The 24,635-nt window shown below is 43.1% G+C and overlaps 8 protein-coding genes and 1 long non-coding RNA gene across 10 annotated transcripts; 8 read left to right on the top strand and 1 right to left on the bottom strand.

The window, feature by feature from the left end:
• Positions 1–58: 58 nt before the first annotated feature.
• LOC108008168 (endoplasmic reticulum metallopeptidase 1) lies at positions 59–3,493 on the top strand. Its single transcript, XM_065863863.2, has 11 exons — positions 59–190; positions 247–757; positions 816–990; positions 1,040–1,124; positions 1,188–1,308; positions 1,362–1,516; positions 1,575–1,958; positions 2,025–2,205; positions 2,261–2,589; positions 2,648–3,148; positions 3,204–3,493. The coding sequence occupies exons 1-11, from the start codon at positions 164–166 to the stop codon at positions 3,369–3,371; spliced, it is 2,637 nt and encodes an 878-aa protein (XP_065719935.2). The 5' UTR covers positions 59–163; the 3' UTR covers positions 3,372–3,493.
• A 41-nt stretch (positions 3,494–3,534) lies between these two features.
• Positions 3,535–13,883, bottom strand: LOC118876986 (uncharacterized). 2 transcript variants are annotated; one of them, XR_011603704.1, is made up of 3 exons: positions 13,808–13,883; positions 3,913–4,673; positions 3,535–3,846 (listed from the first exon to the last, which is right to left on the bottom strand). It is a non-coding gene; the product is annotated as an uncharacterized lncRNA (long non-coding RNA). The 2 variants fall into 2 exon arrangements; XR_011603703.1 differs by lacking the exon at positions 13,808–13,883 and adding an exon at positions 4,748–4,949.
• Positions 3,760–7,296, top strand: LOC108009570 (endoplasmic reticulum metallopeptidase 1). Its single transcript, XM_017074037.4, has 11 exons — positions 3,760–3,873; positions 3,932–4,448; positions 4,505–4,679; positions 4,735–4,819; positions 4,945–5,065; positions 5,120–5,274; positions 5,334–5,717; positions 5,776–5,956; positions 6,014–6,198; positions 6,259–6,402; positions 6,457–7,296. Exons 1-11 carry the CDS (start codon positions 3,853–3,855, stop codon positions 7,123–7,125), a joined length of 2,637 nt encoding a protein of 878 aa, XP_016929526.3. The 5' UTR covers positions 3,760–3,852; the 3' UTR covers positions 7,126–7,296.
• On the top strand, positions 7,584–10,638 carry LOC108009572 (endoplasmic reticulum metallopeptidase 1-like). The gene is made up of 10 exons (XM_017074039.4): positions 7,584–7,671; positions 7,730–8,246; positions 8,300–8,474; positions 8,531–8,615; positions 8,667–8,942; positions 8,998–9,381; positions 9,441–9,621; positions 9,679–9,863; positions 9,920–10,063; positions 10,121–10,638. Exons 1-10 carry the CDS (start codon positions 7,651–7,653, stop codon positions 10,604–10,606), a joined length of 2,454 nt encoding a protein of 817 aa, XP_016929528.3. The 5' UTR covers positions 7,584–7,650; the 3' UTR covers positions 10,607–10,638.
• LOC108009569 (endoplasmic reticulum metallopeptidase 1) lies at positions 11,804–15,314 on the top strand. Its single transcript, XM_017074032.4, has 11 exons — positions 11,804–12,455; positions 12,517–12,691; positions 12,749–12,833; positions 12,974–13,094; positions 13,163–13,317; positions 13,379–13,762; positions 13,828–14,008; positions 14,063–14,247; positions 14,307–14,450; positions 14,515–15,021; positions 15,090–15,314. Exons 1-11 carry the CDS (start codon positions 11,831–11,833, stop codon positions 15,255–15,257), a joined length of 2,730 nt encoding a protein of 909 aa, XP_016929521.3. The 5' UTR covers positions 11,804–11,830; the 3' UTR covers positions 15,258–15,314.
• A 744-nt stretch (positions 15,315–16,058) lies between these two features.
• LOC108009571 (endoplasmic reticulum metallopeptidase 1) lies at positions 16,059–19,554 on the top strand. Its single transcript, XM_017074038.4, has 12 exons — positions 16,059–16,199; positions 16,272–16,782; positions 16,843–17,017; positions 17,075–17,159; positions 17,314–17,434; positions 17,495–17,649; positions 17,712–18,095; positions 18,156–18,336; positions 18,395–18,579; positions 18,636–18,779; positions 18,843–19,334; positions 19,387–19,554. Exons 1-12 carry the CDS (start codon positions 16,176–16,178, stop codon positions 19,552–19,554), a joined length of 2,625 nt encoding a protein of 874 aa, XP_016929527.3. The 5' UTR covers positions 16,059–16,175.
• Positions 19,555–19,831: 277 nt separating this feature from the next.
• Positions 19,832–20,219, top strand: LOC108009574 (uncharacterized). Its single transcript, XM_017074041.4, has one exon. It carries the CDS (start codon positions 19,895–19,897, stop codon positions 20,135–20,137), a length of 243 nt encoding a protein of 80 aa, XP_016929530.1. The 5' UTR covers positions 19,832–19,894; the 3' UTR covers positions 20,138–20,219.
• A 1,291-nt stretch (positions 20,220–21,510) lies between these two features.
• On the top strand, positions 21,511–22,247 carry Cpr49Aa (Cuticular protein 49Aa). Its single transcript, XM_017074040.4, has 3 exons — positions 21,511–21,537; positions 21,600–21,812; positions 21,912–22,247. Exons 1-3 carry the CDS (start codon positions 21,526–21,528, stop codon positions 22,122–22,124), a joined length of 438 nt encoding a protein of 145 aa, XP_016929529.2. The 5' UTR covers positions 21,511–21,525; the 3' UTR covers positions 22,125–22,247.
• Positions 22,248–23,388: 1,141 nt separating this feature from the next.
• Cpr49Ab (Cuticular protein 49Ab) lies at positions 23,389–24,477 on the top strand. Its single transcript, XM_017072574.4, has 3 exons — positions 23,389–23,536; positions 23,601–24,124; positions 24,175–24,477. The coding sequence occupies exons 1-3, from the start codon at positions 23,519–23,521 to the stop codon at positions 24,425–24,427; spliced, it is 795 nt and encodes a 264-aa protein (XP_016928063.3). The 5' UTR covers positions 23,389–23,518; the 3' UTR covers positions 24,428–24,477.
• The last annotated feature ends 158 nt before the right edge of the window (positions 24,478–24,635 follow it).

The following is a 24,635-nucleotide window of genomic DNA, read 5'->3' as shown; positions in this document are numbered from 1 at the left end:
TGTTGTAATCGGTTTCCTATCAAGGTTCTCAGTAGGCTATCTTTATAAACTAAAGAGTGCCAATTCGATCCGAAGTAATCAGACCACAAACATTTAGTAGCAAGGCTGTTGGGAGTCAGAAAGGTTCTCTACTTGGTTCTCCCCGGAGAATTCTGCTGTAATTATGGAACTGCAAGCTGACGGGGATAAAGCGAGTACCTAATAATAAAAATATGTTCTATGAGTATTAATCACTAAAATATCCAGGAAAGCTTCTCGGACACCGTTCTCTACCATGTCTTGTCAAAAGAAAAGGAGTTAAAAAGAAGACTGCCCTGGTATTATGCACCCTCCCTCCTTCTCCTCTGGGTGGCGCTATTCTTCGCCGTCGTACTTCCGCTCTTTTATCGGCTACCCGAACGAATAACAATTGCCGACGAGCCACTTAAGCCCGGAGAATTTGTGGCCGAGAGAGCGCAGAAAATACTCTACGAATTCGATCGTATCGGACCCAAAGTGGTTGGAAGCATAGCGAATGAGGTGACGACTGTTGCATTTCTCTTAAATGAGGTGGAAAAGATTAGGAGAGAAATGCGCAGCGATCTCTTTGACTTAGAGGTTGGCGTTCAGCAACCATCAGGTTCCTATGTGGTGGGAACTATGACCAGCATATATCAGGGCATCCAGAATGTAGTTGTAAAGCTCAGCACTACGAGTTCAAATAGCTCATCTTATCTCCTGATCAACAGTCACTTTGACACGAAGCCAGGAAGTCCAGGTACGAAAGTTGGATTTATTGAATAATGCAATTTTATTTTTATAATACCTATAAAAAGGTGCTGGAGATGATGGCACAATGGTCGTAGTTATGTTAGAAGTTCTTCGACAAATGTCAATTTCCGGGACCAAGTTTATGCATCCATTAGTCTTTTTGTTTAATGGAGCCGAAGAGAATCCTTTGCAAGCCTCCCACGGCTTTATTACCCAACACAAATGGGCAGCAAACTGCAAGTAAGTTAAAGATCTCAAATCACTGAATTATATTAACGATTTCTCTCAGGGCTGTCATCAATTTGGAAGTTGGCGGTAGCGGGGGTCGAGATATCCTCTTTCAAAGTGGTCCAAATAATCCCTGGTTAGTGAAGGTATTAAAATAACCTATTAACCTTTCAAACAATATAATTTTAGTAATATCATCTACATTTTAGTATTACAAACAGCACTCGAAGCATCCGTTTGCCTCTACATTGGCGGAAGAAATATTTCAGTTAGGAATACTACCGTCCGATACTGATTTCCGAATATTCCGGGACTATGGAAATATTCCCGGTAAGTAATTAGGTAAAATTTGAAATAGCCAAAAAATGTAATAATCTTTAAAGGTCTGGACATTGCACAATTCAGCAACGGCTATGTTTACCATACAGCATTTGACACCTTCGATATTATTCCTGGAAGTTCAATTCAGAGCACTGGAGAAAATATTCTATCCCTTGTTCGAGCTTTTTCCAATGCCAGTGAGTTGTACAACACTGAGGTTTGGAGAATGTCTTGAAAGGATAATATACGAACCTATAAGAGTTATGAAATTGCAGGAACACAGAGCAGGACATGCTGTCTTTTTTGATTTTCTTGGACTTTTCTTTGTTACGTACACGGAAAAGACTGGCGTCATCTTGAACTGTTGCTTTGCCGTGATAAGCCTTATTCTTATTTGCTGTTCCCTGTGGAAAATGGCTTCCGTATCTGAGGTTTCTCCGGGAAGGATATCAATATTGTTTGTCATAGCTTTGGGGCTGCATCTTCTTGGGTGCCTCCTGTGCATAACCTTACCTATATTAATGGCAGTTCTGTACGATGTCAGTGATCGAACACTGACATACTACAGTAACAATTGGTTGGTAATTGGTCTTTACATATGTCCAGCAATCATTGGAATGGTACTGCCTTCAACGATATATCACTCATTCAAAACTAATGTAAGAGTGGATAGATTTTCTTATGAGAAAAATTACTACAATTTCTTATTTTGCTATTAACTGCAGGAGAAGTTAAACCACTCGTACCATATCTATATCGGCTTACATGCTCATTGCGTTGTCCTGTCATTCCTAGCAATTGTTTTGACTGTAATTGGTCTTCGAATTTCCTATATGTGTATGCTATCTTTGGTTTTCTATGTCGTCTCTCTGCTGATCAATCTTTTAACTACCTTACACGATCGTGGTAGGTGCAAATCGAAATATTATACAGTTCTGTACTAATTATTTTACATATTCAGGTTACTACTGGGTATTAACAGTGCAGACAATCCAGCTCTTACAGTTCGTGTACTTTTGCTACCTGTTCTACATATTCCTTGTGATTTTTTTTCCGGCGATGGGACGAAATCGCGACTCTGCTAATCCTGATATGCTGATTGCCGTGATATGCGCTATAGGAACTTTCTTCGCCCTGGGTTTCGTGGTTCCTCTGATAAACATGTTCCGCTGGTCCACCGTAATATTGATTGGCCTAGGCTTGGTGACTTTTATATTCAGCATGATATCTGTTTCGGAGGTGGGATTTCCTTATCGCCCCAAGACTAGTGTGATGCGTGTGAACTTTCTAGTAAGTAAATATTTCATAGCTTATTGAAATTGGTTTATAATGCTGAACATATTCAAAGCAAACCCGTCGAATGTTCTACGAATACGATGGTAGCCTAAGCCTAGACGATTCGGGTTACTATTTCGATTACCAGGATAGGCGAGCTCTTCGCCCACTTGAGGACTACGACGTGAATTTGACTGGACTTACATCGATAGATGCCTATTGTGATAAGTACGTGATGTGTGGAATTCCTTGCTTTTGGAGTAGCTGGTGTAGGGGGCTTTCTAGCGCTGCTTGGCTCCCTCGCGAGAAGGAAGTGGATATACCTGAAGCACTGGAATTAAAACTCCTTAATAAAACCGTTTCGGAATCGGGAAAATATAAAAGATTCGAATTTGACTTAACTGGTCCGCCGCACATGGACTTGTACATAAGACCACTGGATGGAGTAACAGTGGAGGACTGGTCCTTTATAAGGGATGTGCTGGACAAGCCGGAAAAATACTCACCGCCCTATCAAATTTACTTCTCCTATGGCGTGGATAAGACCCCTCTTAAATTTCACATTGATTTCGCTGTAGGTTATACCTTCAGAACACTGAAAGTTTTTTAAATTATTACTTATCTTGCAGAAATCCGATGGAAATTTCGATGGACCAATATTTGAGCTTGGAGTTGTGGGACACTATGTTAACAAGGATTTCCAGAGAGATGCAACTACACTTCAGTTCATAGCGAATTTGCCGGAGTTTGTTTACACTATGGAATGGCCATCTCTATTTATGCGATATATCTTCTAAGATCCATTTACTCAGACCAATTAAGTTTTGCATCCATTATATATTCAGACATTCCAAGTGCTGCGATAGTGCAATCGATAAGGAAGTGGCTGTTAAACAATATATATTAATCTCTACACCTACATCAAGCGTCCCCTTAATCTGCCAGACATCGCTAAATGAATAAGCTTTAATTTGCAGCTGCCCCTCGCAAGCGTCGGAATCGCCACTTATGTTTATTTATATTAAGTCGTAAACCCGTCCAATTTAGATACCATGGCCGTAGCCATGGTTCAGTCCCAGCCGCCCTGTGCGCCTTAAGACAAAGCAGTTCCCCCGCCGGCTAACCGGCGGGTATCGTATCAAGCGACACACGGCTTTATCTTTATGAGCTCTAATTCGGCGGAAGGCTTCGAGTCGATATGCTCGGGGTGCAGACGTTCAGTTATGCGTTGATCGGGCATCGGAAGGGTTTGAATTGGCTCCCGCTAGCAATCTGACCATGGAAGAGAAGACTGATAAAGTGAGTTTTGATTTGTTAAGTGTGGAAAAAGGAATTTACCGATGGCGTTTTTGATCAGGAGAATCCCTTCGACACTGTACTCCTCGAGTCCCTGTCGGTGAGAAAAGGACCCATACGCAGGCAGAGATTGTCCTGGTACTATGCCCCCTCCTTCCTGCTCCTCTGGTTGGCCCTCTTCTATGCCATCGTGATCCCGCTCTACTACAAACTTCCGGATAGGTTGACCATATCAGATGAATCACTTCACCCCGGAGAATTCGTAGCGGAACGGGCACAGAAACAGCTATTCACATACGATCGGATTGGACCCAAAGTAACGGGTAGCTATGCCAACGAGGTGACCACGGTTGAGTTTCTCGTAAACGAGGTGGAGAAGCTCCGTGCCGAGATGCGCAGTGATCTCTACGATCTCGATGTGGATGTCCAGTCACCAACAGGTGGATACGTCTTTATCGATATGGTAAACATGTACCAGGGTATTCACAATGTGATCGTCAAACTCACTTCAAAGAGTTCCCCGAGTGAATCCTACCTGTTGCTCAACAGCCATTTCGACTCTAAGCCAGGCAGTCCAGGTGAGTGGTTTCATCAGTTCTATAATACCATATTAGGCACTGATCGAGGTATTCAGGTTCCGGTGATGATGGCACTATGGTTGTGGTCATGCTGGAGGTCCTTCGTCAAATGGCGATATCGCCTACGCCATTTGAACATCCCATTGTCTTTTTGTTCAACGGGGCGGAGGAAAATCCACTTCAGGGTTCCCATGGTTTTATTACACAACACAAATGGGCCGCCAACTGCAAGTAAGATAATTTACTTTTCGTTTTTAACTTTTATTTGCAACTATAATATTTATAGGGCATTTATTAACCTTGAAGTGGGCGGAAGCGGGGGACGTGACTTATTGTTTCAGAGCGGTCCCGACAATCCTTGGCTCATGAAGGTGAGAATAAGCATCATAATTTCTGAACAAAAAAGTAGCTTATGGCTATTGTTACCCTAAAGACTTTATGGTCGAATTTATGGTCACTTATTTTACTGCCGATATACTAAACGGAGTTTTTATAGTATTATAGACTTCACGCGAAGCACCCGTTCGCGACCACAATGGCGGAGGAGATTTTTCAGAGTGGAATTTTGCCCTCTGATTCAGACTTTAGAATTTTCCGGGATTTTGGGAATATAGCTGGTGAGTTGATGAGTCATATGCGCTGGGGTCTAATAACAGTGGGGTTTTCCATAGGTCTGGACATGGCTCAGGTTGACAACGGTTATGTGTACCACACAGCTTTTGATACCTTTGAGAACGTTCCTGGGCGATCCATTCAGAACTCTGGTAACAATGTTCTCGCTCTGGTGCGTGCTTACAGTAATGCCAGCGAGTTGTATAACGCAGAGGTGAGTTTAACAATATTAGAGTACTAGGAATAGTATTCTTATAGCATATATTTTTGCAGAGTGATGAGGGCCATGCTGTCTTCTTTGACTTCCTCGGCCTTTTCTTTGTGTACTACACGGAGACCACTGGGATTATTCTGAACTGTCTGATTGGAGTGATATGTCTTGTTTTGGTTGGCTGCTCTGTCTGGAGAATGTCTCGCCAGTCGGTTGAGGTGACTCTTCCTCAGATTTCGATTTGGTTCCTCAGTATTTTGGGCCTGCACGTGGTGGGATTCTTGCTGTGCATTTGCCTGCCTCTACTGATGGCGGTTCTATTCGATGCTGGGGGTCGGTCACTGACTTACTTTTCCAGCATATGGTTGGTTTTTGGACTCTACGTATTTCCCGCCATCATCGGTCTAGTACTCCCGTTGACTCTGTACTATACCCTGAGGCCCAGTGTAAGATAATATAATTTGTTTTCTACTATCCCTACTATAAGTTCTTACTAAATTACAGATCAAACTAAGCCACGCCTACCATCTCCAGTTGAGCTTGCACGCCCACTTGGTGGTCCAGGCTCTTTTGGCTCTCATTTTGACCGCCATGGGTCTCCGTTCTCAGTACCTGTGCCTCATTTCCCTAATCTTCTACGGGGGTGCACTTTTGATTAACCTACTGAGCACGCTGCACGATCGTGGTGAGTTTTATTAACCATAAATCAAAGTGTGCTTTCTTTGACAATGATATATTTTAGGCTACTATTGGACCCTGATTGTGATGTGTCTTCAAGTGTTACCGTTTTCGTACTTCTGTTACGTGTTCTACATGTTCCTGGTGATATTCATTCCGGTTCTGGGAAGGAATGGTTATAATACAAATCCTGATCTTATTGTAGCATTACTCTGTGGTGTTTGCGTCTTCTTTGCTCTGGGTTACGCGGTAAGTCTTTTTTAGGATAGTTTCTTTTTCAAGTGAAAATGTATAACGCTTATTTCACAGGCACAACTTATCAACATGTTCCGCTGGCCAAAGCTTATTCTTCTTGGCTTGGGAGTAGTCACATTTGTCTTCTGCATGATCGCTGTCTCGGGTGTGGGCTTCCCCTATAAGCCCAAGACAAATGTGATGCGAGCCAACTGCTTGGTAGGTTACAATTCTAAAATGGAAGTCCCATATCTCATAGTTTTTACTTTAAAGCACACTCGCCGACTTTTCTATGAATTCGATGGATCGGTCAGTCGCAGCGATTCTGGTTACTACTTCAACTATCAGGATAGGCGAGCCTTTGACCCTCTCCAGGACTCTGAACTTAATCTAACCGGACTAGAGGCAGTTGCAAACAACTGCGACGATTACGTAATGTGCGGAATTCCGTGCTTCTACTACAGCTGGTGCAAGTGGCGCCAGTGGGATGGTTGGCTGCCTCGCGAGTCGGAGGTGATTATACCCGGAGAATTAACCCTCGAGTATCTGGGAAAGACGGTCTTGGAGTCTGGAACAATAGCGCGATTGGAGTTCGAGCTGTCTGGACCGCCCCATATGAATTTGTTCATCCAGCCGGTGGGCTCCGCCAAAGTTGACAACTGGTCTTTTGTGAGGAAAATGTTGGACGAACCGGAAGAGTTCCAGCCGCCTTATCAGATCTTTCATTCCTACGGAACAGATAATTCCTCGCTGAAGTTCTTCATTGATATGGAAAAGTCTGATGGTGATTTCAATAATCCTACTTTGGAACTCGCAGCTGTGGGACACTGGGTCAGCTACGAGTACGAAAGAGATGCAGAGGCTAAAGATTTTGTGGCCAGCTTTCCTAACTTTGTCCACGTTATGGAATGGCCTTCTATATTTAAGCGATATATTTTTTAGGTATTTAATAGCTTTAAATATGCTATTATTGCTCAATGGAATCTATCCATTGGCTGCCCTTATGAATCCCATTACCAATCTAACCCTTCCGGTTTTTTTGGCTTAATTTTGTTACATACCAAAGATTGTTGGGAGTAGTTTGAGAAAAACTAATAAATTTTTAGACCGACACACTTATGTACATATTTATCTTAATTGGACGGCATAACAAATTGACTTTACCATATTGAAAAAAGTGTATTGGAGCTCTGTACATATACATCTAACATTTTTATCATAAATTGCTATTTATTACCTGCCCGAATGCGCCTGTAAGCATTCGTATATTTCCTGAACCTGGGGCTGGAAAGATATATGTGATAAGGTAATATTTTTCTCCTTTCTTTTCTTAAACTGACGCGTCAGAACTTTATCTTTATAGTCCATGATATGATGAAAAGCTTTGAGGCTATGCGTCCGTAGAACAAAAGTTCAGTTTCTCACGAATTTGCAATCGAAGCAGTTCGAGTTCTTAATGATATTATCATGAACGAAAAGATTGATAAAGTGAGTGTGGGCTTGCTGGAATATAAAAAAACTTATTTCGTTGACTGAATTTTTAAAGGAGATTGCCCTTGACGAAGAAGTCGTGGAGTCTGCATCGCTAAAGGGTCGACCTGAAGACAGGCGGAGGCTATCTTGGTACTACGCTCCGTCCTTTCTGCTCCTCTGGTTGGCTTTGTTCTTTGCCATCGTGATTCCGCTCTTCAACAGACTTCCAGATAGGATAACAATCGCAGAGGAGCCAGCGAGGCTAGGAGAATTCGTGGCGGAACGGGCAGAAAGACTGCTGTATGAATTTGAACGGATTGGACCCAAAGTTGTGGGCAGCCAAGCGAATGAGGTGGAAACGGTTGCCTTTCTTTTAAATGAAGTGGAAAAGATTAGAAAGGAATTGCGCAACGATCTTTATGAGCTCGATATTGACGTCCAGTTATCCACTGGTGGATTTTTGTTTAGCAGTATGCTAAACATGTACCAAGGTGTCCAAAATGTAATTGTTAAACTAAGTGCTAAGAATTCCCAAAGAGAGTCTTATCTCCTGATCAACAGTCATTTCGACTCCAAGCCAGGCAGTCCAGGTGAGTGTTATGAATGCACTTCGAAAATATAGAGACTTAATACCAAATAATAGGATCTGGAGATGATGGCACCATGGTTGTGGTAATGCTGGAGGTCTTACGTCAGATGGCGACATCTGATACGCCATTTGAGAATGGCGTTATATTTCTGTTCAATGGAGCCGAAGAAAACGCCCTTCAGGGTGCCCATGGCTTTATTACGCAACACAAATGGGCAACGAATTGCAAGTGGGTCAAAGGTCGGGAAGCATTGAAAATATTTGTGATTCTAATACCTCTTATAGAGCCCTTATAAACCTTGAGGTGGGTGGTAGCGGAGGACGCGATCTCTTGTTTCAGAGTGGTCCCAATAATCCTTGGCTGATGAAGGTACGAGTAATTTTTATACCAGATGAGTATTTACTTTCTCCTTTTTTGTAGTACTATAGGCAACATGCCAAACACCCTTTCGCAACGACACTAGCCGAGGAAACCTGGCAGGCTGGTATTATCCCCTCTGATACGGACTTCCGAATTTTCCGCGATTATGGAAATGTTCCTGGATTGGACATTGCCCAGGCTAATAATGGATATGTGTACCACACAGCCTTTGACACAATTAAGGTGATTCCTGGAGGATCAATACAGAATACTGGTAACAATATTCTTGCCCTTGCGAGGGCGTTTGCGAATGCCAGTGAATTATATGAGAACGAGGTATTTTCTTTTTATGGTAATTTCATTCCACTAATCTGAACACATTCATTTTTAGGAATCTGATAACAGCCATGCAGTATTTTTTGACTTCCTCGGTCTTTTCTTTGTGTACTATACGGAAAATACTGGTATTATTCTGAACTGCTGCATTGGAGTGATCAGTCTGGTTTTGGTTGGTTGTTCCCTTTGGAGAATGTCCCGCCAGTCGGAGGTGACCCTGGGACAAATTTCGCTATGGTTCCTGATTGTCGTGGGATTGCACGTGGTAGGAGCTTTACTGTGCTTTTGCCTGCCATTATTAATGGCTGTTATTTTCGATGCTGGAGATCGATCGCTGACTTACTTTACCAGCAATTGGCTGGTTTTTGGCCTCTACGTATTTCCCGCTGTCATCGGACTAGTACTTCCATTGACTCTCTACTATACCCTGATGCCCAATGTAAGGCTATTCACTTGGATAACTTAACTTCTGACTACAACACTTATGTTCAATTTCAGGATAAACTGAGCCATGCTTACCTCATCCAGATGAGTTTCCACGCCCACTTCGTGGTTTTGGCCCTTCTCATTCTCATTTTAACCGCTGTTGGCATCAGATCTCAATATCTGTGCCTCATATCATTGATCTTCTACGGAGGTGCTCTCCTGTTAAATCTGCTAAGCACATTGCATGATCGCGGTGAGACATTATATAATCGCTGTTTTAAGTGAAACCTTTAACTGTAACATATTTCAGGCTACTATTGGTCCGTGATTGTGATACTTCTTCAGGTGTTTCCATTCTGTTACTTTTGCTATCTGTTTTATATGGTGCTCGTAGTATTCTTTCCGATCACAGGAAGAAACGGAATCGGTTCGAATCCGGATCTAATAATAGCGCTCTTGTGTGCTTTTTGTACATACTTTGCTCTGGGATTTGTTGTAAGTGAATATTTTTAAGTTATGACTTCAAATAATTCCTTAACATTGGACATTAGGCTCAATTTATAAACGTCTTTCGGTGGCCAAAGCTCATTCTTCTCGGACTCGGAGTGGTTACGTTTATTTTCTGCATGATCGCTGTTTCAGAGGTGGGCTTTCCCTATCGTGCCGAAACAAATGTGATGCGAGTCACATTCATGGTAATAAGCTCAATAAGCTTTATAAAGATCTCAAAACTAAAATAATTTCTCCAAAAGCAAACTAATCGAATATTCTACGGCTACGATGGCACGGTGAGTCACAGTGATTCTGGTTACTATTTCGTATATCAGGATAGACGCGGTCTAAACCCGCTGGAGGACTCCGGTGTCAACCTGACAGGATTGGTCTCCATGGAGCCTGACTGCGATAAATATGTGATGTGCGGGGCACCCTGCTTCTACTTTTGTGGCGGGGTTAGAAATGCAGGATGGCTACCTCGCGAAGTGGTTAGTCCTGGGGAAATAACCTTGGAGTTACTGGAAAAGACAATCTTGGTCGCAGACAATAAAGTTCGATTTAACTTTGAACTCACTGGACCGCCCCATATGAACGTTTTCATCCAACCAGTGGGTATTGCTAATGTTACGAACTGGTCATTTGAACGAAAATTATTAGATGACCAGGATACATTCAAGCCACCTTATTTTATATTTTTCTCATATGGAAAAGACGACAGTCCTTTGAAGTTTTATATGAACTAGCGGTGAGTTTGTCAATTATATAATAACTATGGAAACCTATTTCAACTTTTTTATTGCAGAAGTCCGACGGAGACTTTAGTGTTCCTATCTTGGAACTTGGAGTTGTGGGACATTTTGTCAGCTACGATTTTAAAAGGGATGCAGAGACCGAGCAATTTTTGGAGAACCTACCTAACTATGTTCATGCTATGGAATGGCCATCAATATTTAAGGGATACATATTTTAGAACTTTTATACAAATCCAAAGTTATGTGTAATAAAATTTAATATTTGAGCAGACAGATATATTTCTGAAATACATTAAATATATTTAGTGTCCAGATGCTTTATATTGACATTTTAAAATCTACTCTATCTTTCCTAATTCTGCAAATATAAAAAAATGGAGTTCCAGCAAAGAAAATGTCACGATACCCTTTTTTTCGTTTCTATAATTACTATACCTCTTTAATAGTAAGTCTGGAATGGGCTTGGAATTTTTAGTGCAGCTTTCCACATTGATTCGAAATGAACTGCTTGCCAAAACTCATAATAATTAGGTGCCTTATCTAGATGTTATCTTTTTACCGCATTTGATTTAGGTTTTATAAAATCGATGCAAAGTTTATGGTCATTTTGTTATCTTTATAAAGCAATAATATTTCTGTTCATGGGCCCTTGGTATATTTTGGTCTCAATGAAAAGGCGCTTGGGATGGAAAAATAGTATCGATAATATTTTGGTTGTAATCGTTAGACATCATGTTTATAGGATAAAGCTAACTTTGGAAAACTAAAATTTGATTTTCAAAAAACACAATGGAGTTAAAGGAACAGATGTTAAAAAGCACAAATCTATTATACTTAAAGTTTTAATTAATTGTTAACAGTTTAAAAATAAATAAATAAATAATGAGTTTATATGATCTAACCTGTTTAATTTTGGTGGATATATCGCTTCGGACCTATTTTCTTGGTACTCATCGCTAGGTAGCATTATCCGGATGCCGAGATATAAAATGAAATCACTTTATGAAGATTGCCGAAGACTTTGACTCTAGGAAGATAATAAAAATGAGGTATATATGTACCCATAAATATACTGGGTCTGTGGACTCCAAGTTGAATATCAATCCCAAAACAGCCTTAAAAAGGTTTAAATCTGATAAACTCGGCAAAGGTTTGCTCAGTCGCGCGTGGTACTTCGTTGTGATTTTATGCTGATTAAATCAGCGAACTGTCGTTATGGAAAAGCACAATGGAGGTTTTGAAGAGGATAGACTTTCAGAGGAATTGGAACCATCGTATAATGGGAACGAAAAAAACACCTTGCAATTGGTTACTGAGAGCATAGATCCTGAAGAGGGCTGCAGCAACGATACTCTAATCAAATTGAAGGAAAAGGACGGTAACCCTAAGCAATTGGAATGGTACTACGCTCCTGTGTACTTGCTCTTCTGGGTCGGACTATTCTTCGCAGTGTGCTATCCCCTTTTTAATCACCTGCCAACTGGTGTAAAAATAGAGGAGGAGTCTAACTTACCGGGAACCTTTGTGGCCCAGCGTGCTGAAAGCATACTGCTCCAGCTAGATCTCATGGGTCCCAAGATAGCTGGCGATTACGTGACGGAGGTTCTCATGGTTCAGTTCCTGCTCGACGAGATATCCAAGGTGCGTGAGGAGATGCGAGACGATCTATATGAAATGGAGGTGGACGTACAGCGCTCCAGTGGAGCCTTTCTGCACTGGCAAATGATAAACATGTACCAGGGCATCCAAAACGTGGTGGTGAAGCTTAGTTCCAAAAGTTCCAACAGCACCTCCTATCTTTTGGTAAACAGTCATTACGACTCTAAGCCCAGCAGTGTGGGTAAGTGAATCTACAAGTTGGTGACCCAAGATCAGGATTCAGTCTTGAGTTCTATGTGCAGGAACTGGAGACGCGGAGGTCATGATTGTGACCATGCTGGAGACACTGCGTCTGATGGCCACATCCGAGGAGCCCTTCCTGCATCCTATTGTGTTTCTGTTTAATGGCGCCGAGGAGCAGCCCTTCCATGGATCACATTCGTTTATATCGAACCACCGGTGGTCAGCCAACTGCAAGTAAGTGGTTTATAACATTTCCCTTGCCCACTCTTAACATTGAGTCTCACAAATCAGAGCATTAGTCAATCTGGATTCGGCCGGTGCTGGCGGTCGCGAAATTCTCTTCCAGGGGGGTCCCAACCATCCCTGGCTAATGAAGGCAAGTCAAAATCGCGCAATCCACTTGAATTTTATCTTAATAGCCGAGCCGTAAAACATTGAAAACACTTTTACTGGCACGCTTATCTTATCATCGTTTACGGTACTATATCCAATAAAAATCGTTGTTTTGCACTTTAGCAATACAAAAAGAGTGCCAAGCATCCGTTTGCAACCACGATGGCCGAGGAAATTTTCCAGGCTGATCTGATACCCTCGGATACGGATTTCCGAATTTTTAGAGACTTTGGACCGGTGCCAGGTGGGTTTCTCAAGTACATATGTTTATGTGGTATATACATTTCTGTCTCTCGTTCTATATTAATCCAGGTCTAGACATGGCTGGTTGCTATAACGGCTTTGTCTACCACACCAAATTCGATCGATTTAAAGTTATATCCCGAGGTGCACTGCAAAACACTGGCGATAATGTACTTTCTCTGGTTCGCAGTATATCCAATGCCGAGGAAATGTATGATACTGAGGTGGGAAATCGAAATAATTCGGCTTACTTAACTTCAATGTCTTATATATATCTTTCACCAGGCTCACTCAAAGGGTCATTCGGTTTTCTTTGACTATTTGGGCCTTTTCTTCGTTTACTACACCGAGTCTACGGGCACTGCTCTGAATATTTCCTTTTCCTTGGGAGCTATCCTTGCTATTTGTGTCTCCTTGTGGCGCATGGCTAGGGTTACGGGTCGGAACGTGGGTACCTATGCCCGGGCCTTTGGAATGCAGTTCCTCCTAGCAATACTGGGATTTTTGTTGGCCCTTGGTTTTCCACTGCTGATGTCTGTGTTCTACGATGTCGGTGATCGCACGATGACCTACTTCAGCAACAGCTGGTTGGTTATTGGTCTCTTTATCTGCCCCTCAGTTATTGGTCTAGTCTTACCCGCCACCCTTTACTTGTCTCTGCGTCCCAGTGTAAGTTTGAAAATTATATATATTCTTTTCCAAATGTATACTTACATTTTCTTTTGACTACGTAGGAAAAAATACCGCACACCTACCACCTACAAATCGTCGGACATGCTAACTGTGTTCTACTGGCAGTACTTTGCATTTTACTCACGGCTGTGGGCATTCGCACGGCATATCTTTTTATGATGTGTGTGTTCTTTTACTTGGGAGCTTTGATCATAAACCTGGCCAGTCGACTTCATGATAAGGGTAAGGCTAGTATAAGATTAAAATGATTTGAATGACACCTTCTTCCTGATTTAGGTAATCTCTGGGCTGTGGTGCTTGGTGTCTGCCAGGTACTCCCATTTTTGTATTTCACCTATCTGTTTCTCGCCCTTCTGGTCATCACAATTCCGATGACGAGCCGCAAGGGCATGGATGCAAACCCTGATTTACTGATCTCCCTAGAGTGCGCACTGGGCTCAATTCTGGCAATGGTGTTTTTGGTAAGGCTATCATATAGCTTTGATAAACAATTTTTTAGCTGACTGAGGCTTTTTTGTAGGCGCCTCTTGTAAACATCTTTAAGCGACCCAAAAGCATGGTTGGTGGCTTGGCATTAGTAATGTTTATTTTCTGCATGATCTCCGTTTCGGATGTGGGCTTTCCCTATCGCGCAAAAACAAATGTGATGCGTCTACACTTTTTGGTAAGTGATAAGTAAAGCCAGATAAAAGGCCTTGTTTAATAGTATTTCTCGGTCGCGTTCTTAGGAGGTACATCGCAAGTTCTACGAGTACGATGGCTCCATAAGCTTGGAGGACAGTGGCTACTACTTTGATTTGCAGGACAGGCGTCTAGAGGCACCTCTGCTCGACAAGATCAACCTCACTGGACTCACTAGACTCGATGAGCAATGCGAATCGGAGATGTATTGTGGCCTTCCATGCTTTAACCATCGTTGGTGTTCCGCCGTAAAAGACGCACGTTGGTTGCCTCGAGAAGAGCCAGTTGATTTGCCTGGTTCTCCGGTTTTGCAGCTTCAGAACAAGACGGTTTTGGGAACCGAGACTGACCAGAAAGTTCGTTATCACTTCATCGTCTCAGAAGGTCCACCAAGAATGAGTTTCTTTATACAACCCATGGACGGTGTGAGAATGCTGCACTGGTCTTTCCTCAAGGGAATGCTTGACAATCCATCAGTCTATAAGCCTCCATACCACATTTTCTTTGGATACGGTAGCGACAGCTCGGCTGTCGAGTTCTATTTAGAAATGACGGTGGGTAACTAAAATATTCTTTAAGTGACACCTCATTAAAACCTCATTTTTGTATTTATATCCCGCAGAAGGACGACGGAAACTTCGACGGTCCCTTAGTACAGTTGGGCATATCTGGGCACTATATGAGCCATCTAAGCAAGCGCGATGATACGACTCAAAAATTCATCGAGGACCTCCCATACTTTGCTCACCCCATGGAGTGGCCAAGTTCCTACGAACGATATATATTCTAGTACTCAGACATTTTATATAGTTTTAAGATGTTATACTACATAAAAAGTTAAAAGCAATATGAGTTTTATTAAGTTTTTTCCCTGACTTCTTTTCGCTACTTTTCGACTGATGGTGTTCATAAAGTTAATGAAAGATGGCCCTAAAATGCTTAAATGATCAGTGATCAAAGTATACTGGCGAATGATGGCAAATAAAACTCCGACTAGATGTGATAAATACATAAATCCACTGTTACTAACAAGAATCTGATAAACCAAATATAACCAAGTCATTTTGTATGATATTGACATGAGTTATCAAATTGCTTCCAAGTTAATTGCTTTTGAGACCATCACCATTAATAACTTTCGGTCACTTTAAATACTTAAATCTGGCACAGCCAAATATCGACCAGACTTTTCTAGTTTAAGGGCTATTTTGTGAGACGATCACCATTTTGATATTGGTTTGGGTTTTTAAACCTTTTTAAACTGATTGAAATATGTTGAAATTACAGCCTTGACTTTCAGGCACTGCCGACCAGATGCGAAACAATAAATACATAAATCCGCAATAGCCAAAAAGTGCGATTACGATATGGGGCAAAGTTAGCGGTAATGATTTTGGCTTGGGTAATCACGTCGTTCGGCCCTCGAGGACCGCAAAAGATCGATGGGTTTTGGAATTTATCGATGGCATAGACGAAAATGTTTTTAGGTATGTACGTATGCTGATAGGAAAGCGTGAATAACACGCGCCATAATGCAATAAATATCGAATATCTTTATACTATGCTGAAGATATCAACCATATCGCATCATAAAGCCGAACCACAACTTTAAATTGCGGATGGAGATGTCCGGCGGGTTAGTCGTGCTTCGAGAGTCGTGGAAGGTGCTCTTGCTTGGACGGTTCCCGAATCTCTTGAAAGTCAAAAAATGGGAGCTACAAAGGACGGCAAGGTGTGTGACTCAATACCATTATATCGTTACTCAAATTGGAAGTTATTTTCTGAATTTCTCTTCTGACCACAGACTCTTTTGGGGTCCGAGAACCTGATCATCGAGATCGACGAGGGGAAGATACGAACAAAGCAGTTTCCCTGGTACTTTGCCCCCACTTATCTTCTATTCTGGGTGGCGCTCTTCTTTGCCGTCATCTACCCACTCTTCCAAGCTCTGCCCACAGGGATTAAAAGATCCGAGGAGGCGGATAAGCCAGGACAATTCGTGGCCGAAAGAGCTCAGGAAATACTGCTGAAAATAAGTCAAATCGGACCTCGAGTGGTGGGCGATGTTAGCAATGAAGTCACCGTTGTGAATTTACTGCTCGAAGAAATTGAAAAAGTTCGTCAGGTATTGCGTGACGATGTGTACGAAATGGAGGTAGAAGTGCAACGGGCATCCGGTTCGTATTTGATTAAGGGTCTCACAAATCACTATCAAGGTGTGCAGAATGTGATCGTTAAACTGAGTACAAGGAGTTCCAATAGCACCTCTTATCTTCTGGTCAACAGTCATTATGACACCAAGCCGGGATCACCAGGTAAGTCTATTGTGGTTATTGAATTTCATGTAGTCCTAAAAAATAAACTCCAACCTTCAGGAGCCGGTGATGATGCTGCCATGGTTGTCGTAATGCTAGAGGTGCTGCGACAAGTAGCCATTTCAGGGGATCCGTTCCTGCATCCCATTATATTTTTGTTTAATGGTGCTGAAGAACAGCCAATGCAGGGTTCTCATGGCTTTGTCACTCAGCACAGATGGGCTGCCAATTGCAAGTGAGTTTATCCTTGGGTTAGGTTACCTGCAGTTGGCCTAATTTGATTTCAAATCAGGGCACTTCTTAACCTGGATTCTGCCGGTGCTGGTGGACGCGATCTGTTATTCCAGGGCGGTCCCAATCATCCCTGGCTGATGGAGGTAAGTTCTTTTGCTTCTCCCAAAAACCCCCTGAAAGTCTGCAATGTATTTGGTGATTCACTATTTTTGGCATTGCCATGATCGCACTTCCGATATGCACGATATCACCCGTCTGGCTAGTGATCAATTAATCTAATCTTTGGCCTTATCTTAGCATTACAGAAACAGTGCCCCACACCCATTCGCCACCACCACGGCGGAGGAGATGTTCGAGGCGGGCATCATACCATCGGATACCGATTTTCGAATCTTTCGGGACTTTGGAGTGATACCAGGTGAGTTTCCAATACCAGGATATTCCTTTTGAACCGGACATAAGAGGTATTCTCTTCCAGGCTTGGATATGGCTGGCGTCTACAACGGTTTCGTCTATCACACAAAATTCGATCGATACACGGTGATAAGCCGCGATTCCCTACAGAATTCCGGCGACAACTTGTTGGCCCTGGTGTGGAGTATTTCAAATGCTGAGGAAATGTATAACACTGAGGTCGGTTTCTTGTGAAGTTCACGTTTCCATTTTTTTTATCCCACCTCTTTTTTCTTCAACAGGCCCACGCTTCGGGACATGCTGTGTTTTTTGACTTTATTGGACTGTTTTTTGTTCATTACCAAGAGTCGACTAGTCTGGCCCTGAATCTCTCCTTTTCCTTTGGGGCCATTTTCCTGGTCTGCGTTTCATTGTGGCGCATGTCTAAAGTTACGGGTGAAACCATGGGCACCTATGCCGGGGCTTTTGGACTTCTATTCCTCCTAGCCCTTGCGGGTGTACTACTTGCCTTGGGTTTCCCCCTGCTAATGGCCACATTCTATGATGTGGGAAATCGAACTTTGACTTACTTTAGCAACAGTTGGCTGGTCATTGGCCTGTACATTTGCCCCTCGGTAATTGGCCTCGTTCTGCCGATGACTCTCTATCTGACCCATAAGAAAAGTGTGAGTAATATATTATAATCTTAACTTACATTGATGCACGATGATATTTATCCTCTTCAGAACAAGATCCCCCACACTTACTACTTGCATATAGTGGGACATGCCAACTGCGTTCTTCTGGCCATCTTGTGTTTGGGCGCAACTGCCCTCAAATATCGTAGTGCATACCTGTTCCTAATCTCTCTAATATTCTACGTTGGTGCTTTGATTATTAATCTGTTGACCCGTCTTCACTGTCGCGGTAAGTTATCACCAGAGTTCAAAAAGTATTCTGGATTGATGAGGATCTCTTATTGCAGGCTACTTGTGGTCCCTGGTGCTGATCGTTTTCCAGATCATACCCTTCATATACCACGCCTATTTGTTCCACATGTTCATACTTATTCTCATTCCGATGACCGGTCGCTTTGGGGTCTCCACAAATCCGGATCTACTGATTGCCGCTCTCTGTGCTTTTGGCACAATACTGGCCCTATCTTTTGCGGTAAAACAGAAGTTCAAAATCTAATTTCTAACAAATTAATATATAATTTTTTGTAGGCTCCCCTTATCAACATTTTCCGACGACCCAATTGCATGCTGGGAGGTTTGGCCCTGGTCATGTTTATTTTCTGCATGATAACCGTCTCGGATGTGGGATTCCCCTACCGCCCAAAAACGAATGTGATGCGTGCGGACTTTATGGTAAGTGGGGCTTTGCTTATCTTCTGGAGAAATATATCTGATATTAGATCTTAAACGGAGCAGCAAGTGCATCGCAAATTTTTCGAGTATGATGGTTCCATGAGCCTGGAGGACTCTGGCTACTACTTCCATCTGGGGGATCGTAATAAGGAGGCCCCTCTCCGGGACTACATGAATCTGACCGCTTTGGTTCCCCTTGGTGAGGACTGCGACTCGGAATTAATGTGCGGTATTCCCTGCTACCGATATTGTACTGCCCGAAAGCATGCTCTGTGGCTTGCCCGAGAGGATCCGGTGGAACTGCCGTATCCCACGGTTTTGGAGTTCCTCAACAAGACAGTTCTTCCCGGGGGCTATCAGGTGCGTTTTGAATTCCGGCTGACTGGACCCCCAAACATGGGTCTGTTCTTCATGCCCTTGGATGGCGTAAGATTGCATCGATGGACGTTTGCCCCTGGAATGTTGGACAGCCCGGCCACCTACAGACCTCCCTTGGAGGTCATGTTAACATACGGGATTGATAGTACGCCAATTGAGTTCTTCGTGGAATTTTCGGTGGGTACTGTGGGGTACACTCTTATTACTTAGCTAACTAACTGACTTTTAGAAGGACAATGGCAATTTTGATGAGCCCGTCTTCGAGATGGGCGTGTCCGGACATTATGTCAGTCCCCATGACAAACGGGATGCGCTGAGCGAAGAGTTCCTGGCCACACTTCCGGACTTTGCCTTCTCCATGGAGTGGCCCAGTAGCTACGAACGCCATATATTCTAAGAAAGATAGATGATAAGAAAACACCAAGTCATTGACACCCCCAAAAAGCGAAAACTCGAATTCTTGGGGAAATAGATGGCGTTCAAACATTACATGCTGCATTTCGAAATGTGCCGCTAGACAAACATTCGGGATGAAGTTGGTGGGGGGAAGAGCAAACGTTGAGGGTACCATTTGTGCAAACATTATCTGGAACACTCACATGTATTTCGACTGCAGTCAAAATATGGGTATAAATAGTGAGGCCTGGTCCATCGAAAGACACACTCAGAGTTCAGCAGCTCTTCCAGCCACCAGCATCAGCTAGCCAATTTCGAAAGCCCCCAAGCTACCAGTCAACATGAAGTTCTTCGCTGTCCTGATCTGCTTCTTTGCTATTCTGGCTGTCGCAATGGCGGCTACGACTACTACAGGCACCACCTCAACTCCAACAACGCCCTCGTCGCCCTCGACCACTACATACACCTACACCACCACCCCAACCAGCCCAACCACATCCACCTATACCTACACGGACACCACAACCACCACGAGGCCCTTCAAGCAGCAGCTCCTGTCCCTGCTGTTCAACAAGAACGGATAGACTTCATCCTATCTACGATGCCGCCACTTGGAACGATCCGTATCACCTGAATAGCCAATAAATAAAAAAATACCAAAACAAACACGAACCGCCTCTTGAATTCTCTTTCCGGAATTGTGGTTAACTATCTCATGTAGCATTGGGCAGCTGGGGTTCTACTTCTAGTTCTCCTTCTGCTTCCACTTCTGGGGTAACTGACATTTGCTCAACTGTTCAACCACGCCCCCGATCATTACCGCCTTTTTGGCCGGACCTGTTCCCAAAATATTTGTCCGATTACCACAAAGGTCAAGTGGCACTTGCCACCTTCGGTCGGTCGGGCAGTCGGTGAGTAAGTCAGTAAGTCAGTAAGCCCGCAATGATCATGGTCAGGTGGCAGTCATAATCCCCTCCGTGATGATCATCTAAGGCCTGAGTTAAATGTCTAATAGCTGCGCTGACAAATTGATGAAGGAATGCAGCAGGCTGTCCCTGTCCATCGCATGCAATCGAGGAAGAGTTATGAATGCCAAGCCGGCCATGTACAACACGATTCGAGATGATCGAAGCACCAACGCCCCGTCGAATACAGGTGTACAGTGGGTATTGCCTAGAGATGATGGTTACAAAGATTCAGAATTGTTCAACTGTAATATGTAAAACTTTAGATTTTTCGAAGATCACTTTTGTGATTTTGTGGATTGTCCAAAAATCTTTTGTCTTATTTTGTAAGTTTATTTGAAAATATTAAAATATTCACTTTTGCACATGATGTTGTAATACCAAAACATTATATTGCTACTTATAATTTATGATTGGTTTCATTTATAATGGTTAGAAAAACCATTTTAGGAGAATGATTAAGATTTTTCTATTACTTATTTAAAGGAGTTTTAAAAAATTGTATGTTATGTGTCTAATAACACAATGATATTATTGTTATTATTTCGAAATATATAAAAATTAAAATGGAACATTCTAAAAATTTGTTCTCATTTGTTTTAAAGCTGAGGTTAAATTATAACTAGGTTTTAGTTGATCCCCACTGTGGCATCGACAGGTTGTCATGTATACAACTCATTCGACAAATTGCGGCAGCAGCATCGAACACCAATCGGCTGGGTCGTGCACTTGTGGGTGGATTCGATTCGGTTCATGAACGCTCTATGGGAAGATGGCATCAGGCACAACAACAGCAACATCAGTGGGCCACCGAGGAGGCTTCCGATCGGCGGGTCTTCAAAATGCTAGACACTCACTCGTAAATCTCCAGCTGCACTAGTGTCTGTGTGTAAAGTTCAAGCGATTTGGTATAAATATGCAAAGAGCCGCCTCTATTGGCCACAGTAACGGATCGAGGCAGACTCGGTGCAGACCATCAAAGCGAGGATCAAAGGATATACAGAAAGATGCAGTACACAGTAAGGTGGAGCTGGCTCCTTTTGGGATATTCCTTACTCATATCTGATTTTCCGGCCTACAGCTACTCGTAGCTACAGCAGCCCTGCTGCTCAGCTTGGCCAAAGCCAGGCCCCAAGTCAGACCCCAGGCCCAGGGAGAACCCATTCCCATCATCCGGCAGGAGCAGGAGGTCAACTTCGATGGCTCCTACAAGTATCTCTACGAGACGGGCAACGGGATCAACGCCGAGGAGGAGGGCTATCTCAAGAACCCGGGCACCGACAATGCAGGGCAGGTGAGCTGGAAATCGTGCTTGGCATTTGCTGGCTACCAAATTAACTGCCAAATTTAACTCCCACAAACTTTTGCATTTGCTCTTTTGTCGCTCCAAAAGGTCGCGCAGGGCTCCTTCTCGTACACCTCACCCGAGGGCATTCCGATCCGGATAACCTATCTGGCGGACGAGAATGGCTTCCAGCCGCAGGGCGACCATCTGCCCACTCCCCCACCCATTCCGCCAGCGATCCAGAAGGCGTTGGCCTACTTGGCCACTGCACCACCGCCGCCGCAAGAGCAACCGGGTGGGTTCAACGCCCGACGGGGCTAGGGATCCTCAACTCAGCCCCCACTCCAGCAGCATCACCCCCACTTCACTGAAATTACCTGGTTCTACTCATTTGCAAAACGTGTACGAATTAACAATAAAACTGGCCATACAACAACAACAAAATGCCCAAAGCTTTTCAACGATTAGCCAATGACTTAGCTGTGGAATGTAATACTGGCGAGTACCAGTCCATTAATAAACTTAATCAACTGGAAAATGCGCAATCAAAAGATGGTTTTGGTTAAAATTTTTAAAAAATATAAAGTGTTTAGGTACATTTACTAATTTGTAAAAATGTATAGCTCTTTTTTTATTTGCTTGTAAAACTGCGGAAAATTGCCTAGATAAGATTTTAGCACTTGTAGGTCCAATTGATTGACCTGTACGTAGTGAATCAAAACATGTACTGCATATTCTTTGATTTTATCGGCCAGGCGCATGGGCTCGGGAATACCTGATTTATACTTGCCCGACAATTATGGGGATAGTAAAACCTGCCTGATTTTACTACATAAGATTTACCGGGTTCTAGGTCCAATCGTCCGCACTGAATGAATGAGTCAAAGTAATCAAGATGGTTTCTTTTTGTGGATAGATTAAGAAAAATGAAATGTTATAATGTTTAACTGAGTATTGAATTCAAAATTTAATTTTTTTTGTACTGAAAATAATATTTTATATTTAGTTAAATGTACTTGCAAAAAATCTATATCGGTCATATTCACTAAAAGCTAAAATCAATACCTAAAATCCTTTAATTAATAAGAAATGTTAAATTTAATATTCTTACTTCTGAAATTAATAATAATCGCAATGGATTAAAACAAGGCAATAATATTTGAATTGACAATAAAACTAATGGTTTACAACGCTTGCTTTATCAGTGCTTAGGATAATACGTACGTTCTTTTCTAGATGTACCAGGCATAGATTATAATCAAATATGGTAAACCGAATTTTCCCTAATGCTAATTTCTCATGCAAACATATAATATTGCCTAGTTTTAGGCAGTTCATGTAAAATATCTAAAGTGGCTGAAAAATTCAGTATCTTCGGAAGATGTCCCAATATCTTGAAGATACCAACAAGAAATAGCAACTGCATCTAGTAGTTCCATGCAGTATGCCTCGCGACAACGCTGCAATAGATCTTCATTAAATCGCATCTCCCGCTAGGCCATCAGATCGGAGAGCTGCCATTCAACAAATTATGAACTAATCGCATCGTAAACCAAGAGGCTTAATTGATCCAGTCACCGGTCGGAGCAGTGGCAATTAGGCACATCAAGCCACTCGGAGAGGCTAGTTCCATGTGGGCGTATCTGTGGGGGTGCATCCGAAAGATATAAAGCTGGGATCCATCGGCTAGATCTTTTCATTGCTCATCTTCGAAGATGTGGATACGCGTAACGGTTGGTCGCCTGGAACTGGATACTATGCCAACAGTGGATTAACTATACAGTACCTACTTTGCAGATCGCTCTTGTTATAGCCTTCGTGGCTGCAGTTTTGGCCCAGGGCGATGGACGCTATCGTCCTCCGCCCACGCGGGCGAGTGCCGGAGATGGACGCTATCGCGGTGGCAACGATGGACGATACACTGGCGGCAATGATGGACGCTATCGTGGCGGTAACGATGGCAAATACACTGGCGGCAACGACGGACGCTATAACCACATGGACAACAAGTACGTGCACGACGATCGTCCTGGTGGGGATTATACTGGAGGAAGTGGTCGCTATGTGCAGGACAAGAACAAGGGCGGAGGAGGAGGAGGCAGTGGTGGTGGCGGTGGATCTGGGGCAGGACGTGGTGGTGCAACCGTGGCCGTGCCAAGAATCACAGCCAGACCCCCGCCAAGACCCACCACTGCTCCACCGCCGGCGGTGATCGATCCAACTGCCAATTTGCCCAAGGGTCGTGGCACCGGCGAAGGTGGCAATGGCTGGGCCATCATCCGCCAGGAGGACGACGTGGAGGTGGATGGCTATCACTATCTGTGGGTATTACCCTTCAAATATGTCCCATTTTAAACCTATTCCATTCTAGTTGGGAAACGGAGAACGGTATTCTAGGTGAGGAAAGTGGACGCATCGAAAAGCTGACCGAAGAGGATGGCCTGCGCTCCAAGGGTTTTTACGAATACACAGGACCCGATGGCATTCTCTATCGAGTGGACTATGTGGCGGATGATAATGGCTTTGTCCCGAGTGCCGCACACCTGCCGACGCCACCACCCCCACCGCCCTATGTGGAAAAACTTCTGGCCTATCTGGAAGCAAATGCCAAGGAAAAGAAATAAATTCTGTCTAAAGTTTAAAGAGAATAAATCGTTGTGCCATAAAAATATAATGTTCTTTCTATACCGGGGATCTAATATTTAGCATTTTTGGTGATTTCTTTTAGGAACGGTACTATCTTAAAGTTTTGTTTGCATATACATATGTATCACATCATACGAGTTCTATAAGAAAATCCCAAAAGTGATTGTTTGATTATATGTATCATAT

Source organism: Drosophila suzukii, chromosome 2R, assembly GCF_043229965.1.
Source record: "Drosophila suzukii chromosome 2R, CBGP_Dsuzu_IsoJpt1.0, whole genome shotgun sequence".
NCBI lineage: Eukaryota > Metazoa > Arthropoda > Insecta > Diptera > Drosophilidae > Drosophila > Drosophila suzukii.
The sequence above is the reverse complement of the archived record's forward strand: the minus strand, read 5'-3'. Positions and strand labels throughout refer to the sequence as shown.

Coding starts and splice junctions, on each gene's coding strand:
- LOC108008168 (XM_065863863.2), top strand. CDS start 164: ATGGAACTGCAAGCTGACGGGGATAAA. Junction 758..815: donor CACGAAGCCAGGAAGTCCAG/GTACGAAAGTTG, acceptor ACCTATAAAAAG/GTGCTGGAGATGATGGCACA. Junction 1,125..1,187: donor ATAATCCCTGGTTAGTGAAG/GTATTAAAATAA, acceptor TCTACATTTTAG/TATTACAAACAGCACTCGAA.
- LOC108009570 (XM_017074037.4), top strand. CDS start 3,853: ATGGAAGAGAAGACTGATAAA. Junction 4,449..4,504: donor CTCTAAGCCAGGCAGTCCAG/GTGAGTGGTTTC, acceptor CGAGGTATTCAG/GTTCCGGTGATGATGGCACT. Junction 5,275..5,333: donor GCGAGTTGTATAACGCAGAG/GTGAGTTTAACA, acceptor ATATTTTTGCAG/AGTGATGAGGGCCATGCTGT.
- LOC108009572 (XM_017074039.4), top strand. CDS start 7,651: ATGAACGAAAAGATTGATAAA. Junction 8,475..8,530: donor AAATGGGCAACGAATTGCAA/GTGGGTCAAAGG, acceptor TACCTCTTATAG/AGCCCTTATAAACCTTGAGG. Junction 10,064..10,120: donor TGATGCGAGTCACATTCATG/GTAATAAGCTCA, acceptor TTTCTCCAAAAG/CAAACTAATCGAATATTCTA.
- LOC108009569 (XM_017074032.4), top strand. CDS start 11,831: ATGGAAAAGCACAATGGAGGTTTTGAAGAGGATAGACTTTCAGAGGAA. Junction 12,692..12,748: donor CGGTGGTCAGCCAACTGCAA/GTAAGTGGTTTA, acceptor CTCACAAATCAG/AGCATTAGTCAATCTGGATT. Junction 15,022..15,089: donor AGTTCTATTTAGAAATGACG/GTGGGTAACTAA, acceptor TATATCCCGCAG/AAGGACGACGGAAACTTCGA.
- LOC108009571 (XM_017074038.4), top strand. CDS start 16,176: ATGGGAGCTACAAAGGACGGCAAG. Junction 17,018..17,074: donor AGATGGGCTGCCAATTGCAA/GTGAGTTTATCC, acceptor ATTTCAAATCAG/GGCACTTCTTAACCTGGATT. Junction 18,580..18,635: donor TACTGGCCCTATCTTTTGCG/GTAAAACAGAAG, acceptor AATTTTTTGTAG/GCTCCCCTTATCAACATTTT.
- LOC108009574 (XM_017074041.4), top strand. CDS start 19,895: ATGAAGTTCTTCGCTGTCCTGATCTGCTTCTTTGCTATTCTGGCTGTC.
- Cpr49Aa (XM_017074040.4), top strand. Junction 21,813..21,911: donor GCACCGACAATGCAGGGCAG/GTGAGCTGGAAA, acceptor TCGCTCCAAAAG/GTCGCGCAGGGCTCCTTCTC.
- Cpr49Ab (XM_017072574.4), top strand. Junction 24,125..24,174: donor GTGGATGGCTATCACTATCT/GTGGGTATTACC, acceptor ATTCCATTCTAG/TTGGGAAACGGAGAACGGTA.